This window comes from Nicotiana attenuata, unplaced genomic scaffold (assembly GCF_001879085.1).
Source record: "Nicotiana attenuata strain UT unplaced genomic scaffold, NIATTr2, whole genome shotgun sequence".
In the NCBI taxonomy this organism is placed as follows: Eukaryota; Viridiplantae; Streptophyta; class Magnoliopsida; order Solanales; family Solanaceae; genus Nicotiana; species Nicotiana attenuata.
This window is the reverse complement of record NW_017672018.1, coordinates 29,625-35,314: the sequence shown is the minus strand read 5'-3', so window position 1 is coordinate 35,314 and position 5,690 is coordinate 29,625. Positions and strand designations below refer to the sequence as shown.

General features: G+C 45.4%; 1 protein-coding gene across 1 annotated transcript; it reads right to left on the bottom strand.

Moving 5' to 3' along the window:
• Positions 1-1,572: 1,572 nt before the first annotated feature.
• LOC109211361 (craniofacial development protein 2-like) lies at positions 1,573-3,131 on the bottom strand. Its single transcript, XM_019374894.1, has 2 exons — positions 3,085-3,131; positions 1,573-2,281 (listed from the first exon to the last, which is right to left on the bottom strand). The coding sequence occupies exons 1-2, from the start codon at positions 3,129-3,131 to the stop codon at positions 1,573-1,575; spliced, it is 756 nt and encodes a 251-aa protein (XP_019230439.1).
• Positions 3,132-5,690: the final 2,559 nt, after the last annotated feature.

The following is a 5,690-nucleotide window of genomic DNA, read 5'->3' as shown; positions in this document are numbered from 1 at the left end:
GCACATTCCATCACACAAAACACCGGAAGCGAGCCTCCACTTCATCCATCCCGCTCCAATGCGATGCGCGACATCTTCGTCAATCTCCCGTTACCCTGGATAATAGACCCGAGGTACTTAAAACTTGCTCTCTTGGGGATAACTTGAGCATCAAGCTTAACCTCTACGTCTGCATCATGGGTCCCGTCACTGAACTTGCACTCCAAGTATTCTGTCTTGATTCTACTCAGTTTGAAACCTTTAGACTCTAAGGTCTGTCTCCAAACCTCTAACCTCGCGTTAACTCCGCTACGCGTCTCGTCAATCAACACTATATCATCGGCAAACAGCATGCACCAAGGCACCTCCCCTTGGATGTGACGCGACAATACATCCATCGCCAAGGCAAATAAAAATGGGCTAAGAGCCGATCCCTGGTGCAACCCCATCACCACAGGGAAATGCTCCGAGTCACCACCCCCAGTCCTCACCCGAGTCTTAGCATTATCATACATATCCTTAATCACACTAATATACGCTACCGGAACACCGCTAACCTCCAAACACCTCCACAGGACCTCCCTCGGAACTTTATCGTAGGCTTTCTCAAGGTCAATAAACACCATATGCAAATCCTTCTTCCTTTCCCTGTACTGCTCCACTAATCTCCTTACCAGATGAATCGCTTCCGTAGTCGAACGCCCCGGCATGAATCCAAACTGATTTTCGGAAATAGACACGCACCTTCTCACCCTAGCCTCCACCACCCTCTCCCAAACCTTCATAGTATGACTCAACAGCTTGATACCCCTATAATTGTTGCAATTTTGGATATCACCCTTGTTCTTGTAAATCGGAACCATCGCACTCCACCTCAATTCTTCGGGCATCTTCTTTGTCTTAAAAATAACATTAAACAGCCCAGTGAGCCACTCCAACCTTGCCCGCCCCGCGCTCTTCCAAAATTCCACCGGGATTTCGTCTGGTCCCGTTGCTCTGCCCCTACACATCTTACGCATCGCCCCTTCCACCTCCTCCATCATAATCCGCCTACAGTACCCAAAATCTCGCCGACTCTCGGAGTGCTCCAACTCACCCAGCACAATGTGTATCCCCTTCCTTATTCAACAGTTTATGGAAGTATGTCTGCCATCTTCTCCTAATAAGTGCCTCGTCCAACAAGACTTTTCCATCCTCGTCCTTGATGCACTTGACTTGGTCTAAGTCGCGGGCTTTCCTCTCCCTCACCTTGGCCAACCGGTACAACCTCTTGTCCCCGCCTTTGCCCTCAAGCTCTTCGTACAAACGAGCAAATGCCGCGTTCTTAGCCGTTGTAACTGCTAACTTCGCCTCTTTCCTTGCCTTTCTCTAACATTCCCGATAAGTCCTTTTTTCCTCCTCATTTTTACTCTCCACTAGCTTCAAATAAGCAGCTTTCTTAGCTTCCACTTTACCTTAAACCTCTCCATTCCACCACCAGTCCCCTTTATGACACCCATGGAAGCCCTTCGTGACCCCTAGGACCTCTCTAGCAGCTACCCTAATGCAATTCGCAGTTGTGAACCACATACTAGACGCGTCCCCCCTACTCATCTAGGCCCTCATAAACTTCTCCCCTAACTCCTGAGCTTTGTCCTTGGTCAAGCTACCCCACTTGATCTTAGGTTGCCTGCACCCCGCCCTCTTCCTCCTACTCCTCTTGATCTCCAGGTCCATAACTAAGAGCCTATGTAGAGTCGTGAGGTGCTCACTTGGGATGACCTTGCAGTCAGTGCACAAACCTTTATCACACTTCCTGCAAAGAAGATAATCAATTTGAGTCTTGCCCATTGAATTCCAGAAAGTGACCAGGTGCTCTTCCCTCTTCGGAGAACTCGAGTTAGCTATAACCAAATCAAAAGCTCTAGCAAAATCCAATAGTGAATTACCTCCCTCATTCCTAACCCCAACACCGTACCCGCCATGCACATCATCATAACCCCTAGAACTAGCCCCAATATGACCATTGAAATCTCCGCCAATGAACAACTTCTCTGTGTGCGGGATACTACGCACCATCTCGTCCAAATCCTCCCAGAATTGCTTCTTAACCTCCTGGCCCAAACCTACCTGAAGAGCGTAAGCACTAATCACATTTACAGTAAACCCACCAACTACCAGCTTAATACTTATCAACCTATCATTTACCCTCCTAACCTCAACCACGAGCTCCCTGAGGTCCCTGTCTACTAAAATACCTACCCCATTCTTACCCCCAGCGCTCCCTGAGTACCATAGTTTATATCCGTCTACATCTCGTGCCCTAGAAGTTGTATGCAAAATTTTCAAAGTGTGAATTCTGGCTTGATTCAGTGGTATTTTGGGTCATGTATTGTCGAGTGATGGGATCAAGGTAGATTTGAAGAATAATGAAGTAGTGTAGAGTTGGCCAAGACCGTCTTCAGCTACCGAGATCCAGAGTTTTCTTGGTTTTGCAGGGTATTACCGTCGATTCGTAGAGGGTTTCTCATCTATTGTTGCGCCTTTGACCAGATTGACCCAGAAGGGCGCTCCGGTCAGGTGGACTGAGGAGTGTGAGGAGAGATTTCAAAAGCTCAAGACTGCTTTAACTACAACCCCAATATTTGTTTTTCTTACGGGTTCGAGGCTTTGTACTGTGTACTGTGATGCGTCTTGTGTTGGCCTCGGCGCAATGTTGATTAGGGGTGGGCATAAAATCCGAAAAACTGAATTCCGAACCGGATCGAATTAATTTGGTATTTCGGTTTCGGTTTTTCGGTATTTTGGTCTAATTCGGTATTACAATTTCGGTATTCCGTATTTCGATACGGTCCTCGGTATTAGAATTTTGAAATTTCGATATACCAAAATATCGAAATACCGAATTTTTAAAGACATTTTCTAATTTCTTACTGCCCATCCCCAGCCCCAGCGCCCAAGCCCAAACCTTTTTTGATTTAATTCCCAGCCCAACTGCTCACACAATTAAGAACGATAGCCTAACCACACGTCGAAAGCTTGCTTTTAGGTGATTTTCCACAAGAAACGTTGCCAACAATAAATTAATTGTGCTTATCCTTTGATGACATAACTTATGTATATAACCTTTCCTTCTTTAATTCACCGACTGTTGAATGCCAAATTGCCAACATTGTGAATTCATTGAATCACTGGATCAGTGAATTGTGAATTCATGCAAAGGGAATCTGACTATGGGTGCAAATATGCCTTATATTTTCCTTGAATTACATATTTAGTTTTCTAAATATGTTATCTTACTGCTACTTGTTATCAGTACCCCTTTCATATTATCTGTTGCTATCTCCGATTTAGTTTTCTAATTATTATTTTACTATTACTTGCTACCAGGGCTTCTCTCGCCTTCTTTAGCCGAGGGTCTATCGGAAACAGTCTCTCTGCCCTTCCAGGGTAGGGGTAAGGCTGCGTACATCCTACCCTCCCCAGACCCCACTTGTGGGACCACACTGGGTTGTTGTTGTTGTACATGAATAAAAACAACATGTTTTTTTAATTTGTAGAATATGTATATTTATATTAACTCCCGGACTCATAATTATCACAAAGAATAGTAAATACACTAACGTAGAAATTGATCCTTGGCAGAATACATGTAAACTTACTTTATAACGGTGGTTCATTGTGAATTCATTGAAGAATTGTGCACGAAGAGGGGCAGAGAGATGTCAGGCGTCATAAATTTATTTAGCGAATATTAAACCGAAACCGTACCGAACCAAAATAAAAAATATCGAACCGTACCGAAATAATTTGGTACGGTATTTGATATACACAATTAATAAACCGAATACCGAAATACCGAACCGAAATTCTTAAATACCGAATGCCCACCCCTAGTGTTGATGCAAGACGGTAGGGTGATTGCCTACGCGTCTAGACAGTTGAAGGTGCATGAGAAGAACTATCATGTCCACGACCTTGAGTTAGCAACTATTGTTCATGTCCTGAAGATTAGGTGGAACTATTTGTACGTTGTCCCTTATAAGGTCTATACCAACCATCGGAGTCTACAACATCTGTTTAAACAGAAGGATCTTAACTTGCATCAATGGAGATGGTTAGAGTTGCTTAAGGACTATGATATCACCATTCTATATCATCCCAGAAAGGCCAATGTGGTGGCCGATGCCCTGAGTCAAAAGGCGGAGAGCTTGGGCAGTTTGTCATATACTGGCAACAAAGAGGCCATTAGCATTGGATGTTCAGGCCTTGGCCAACAAGTTTGTTAGACTGGATGTTTCGGAGCCGAGTCGAGTTTTGGCTTGTGTGGTTTCTCGGTCTTCCCTATATGGTCGTATCAGAGAGTGTCAGTATGATGACCCTCACTCAAGGACGGTTCAGCACGCCGATGCCAAGGAGGTCACTATCGAGGATGAAGGTGTGTTATGGATGCATGGCACGCTATGTGTGCCCAATGTAGATGGGTTGTGTGAGTTGATTCTTCAGGAGGCTCACAGTTTGCGATACTCCATTCATCCGGGTGCCGCTAAGATATCAGGACTTGAGGCAGCATTACTGGAGGAGAAGGATGAAGAAAGACATAGTAGAGTATGTAACTCGGTGCCTAAATTGTCAGCAGGTGAAGTATAAGCATCAGCGGGCATGTGGATTGCTTTAGAGGCTAGAGATTTCGGAGTGGAAATAGGAGCCGATTACTATGGATTTTGTTGTTGGGATCGCATGGACTCAGAGAAAGTTCGATGCAGTATGGGTGATTGTGGGTAGGTTAACCAAGTCAATTCATTTCATTCTAGTGGTGACTACTTATTCTTTAGAGCAGCTGGCTCAAGTTTATATTCGCGAGATTGTACGACTTCATGGAATGCCGGTATCTATCATCTCTGACTGAGGTACGCAGTTTACATCACGGCTCTCGAAGGCCTTACAGCGTGAGTTAGGCACACGGGTGGAGCTGAGTATGACATTTCACCCTCAGACGAACGGGCAGTCCAAACACACTATTCAGATATTAGAGGATATGCTTCGTGCATGTGTCGTGGAGTTCGGAGGTTCTTGGGATCAGTTCTTGCCACTTGCGAAGTTTGCCTACAACAACAGCTATCAGTCGAGCATTCAGATTGCTCCTTATGAGGCCTTGTATGGGAGGCGGTGTCAGTCTCCAGTGGGTTGGTTTGAGTCAGGTGAGGCTAGGCTATTGGGTACAGACTTGGTTCAGGATGCTTTGGAAAAGGCTAAATTGATTCAAGATCGGCTTCACATAGCCCAATCTAGACAGAAGAGTTATGCGGATCGGAAGGTTCGTGACATTCCATTCATGGTTCAGGAGCGGGTCTTGCTCCGGGTTTCGCCCATGAAGGATGCTATGAGGTTCTGGAAGAAGGGAAAGTTGAGCTCTATGTATATCGGACCTTTTGAGATTCTTGAGAGGATTGGAGAGGTGGCCTACAAGCTTGCACTACCACCTAGTCTAGCTGCAGTTCATCCAATATTCCATGTTTCTATGCTCAGGAAGTATCACGGCGATCCGTCTCATGTGTTAGACTTCAACTCAGTCCAGTTGGACAAGGATTTGTCTAATGTTGAGGAGCCGGTGGCCATTTTGGACAGGCAGGTCCGAAAGTTGAGGTCGAAGAACATTGCTTAAGTGAGGTACAATGGAGGGGTCAACCAGTCGAAGAGACGACTTGGGAGACTGAGCATGATATGCGTAG

What these genes read in the sequence shown, in the direction of transcription:
- LOC109211361 (XM_019374894.1), bottom strand. Translation starts at nt 3,131, where the DNA reads ATGTTGGCAATTTGGCATTCAACAGTCGGTGAATTAAAGAAGGAAAG. An exon ending in GGTGAATTAAAGAAGGAAAG is followed by an intron (nt 2,282 to 3,084) that starts GTTATATACATA and finishes TACAACTTCTAG; the next exon opens with GGCACGAGATGTAGACGGAT.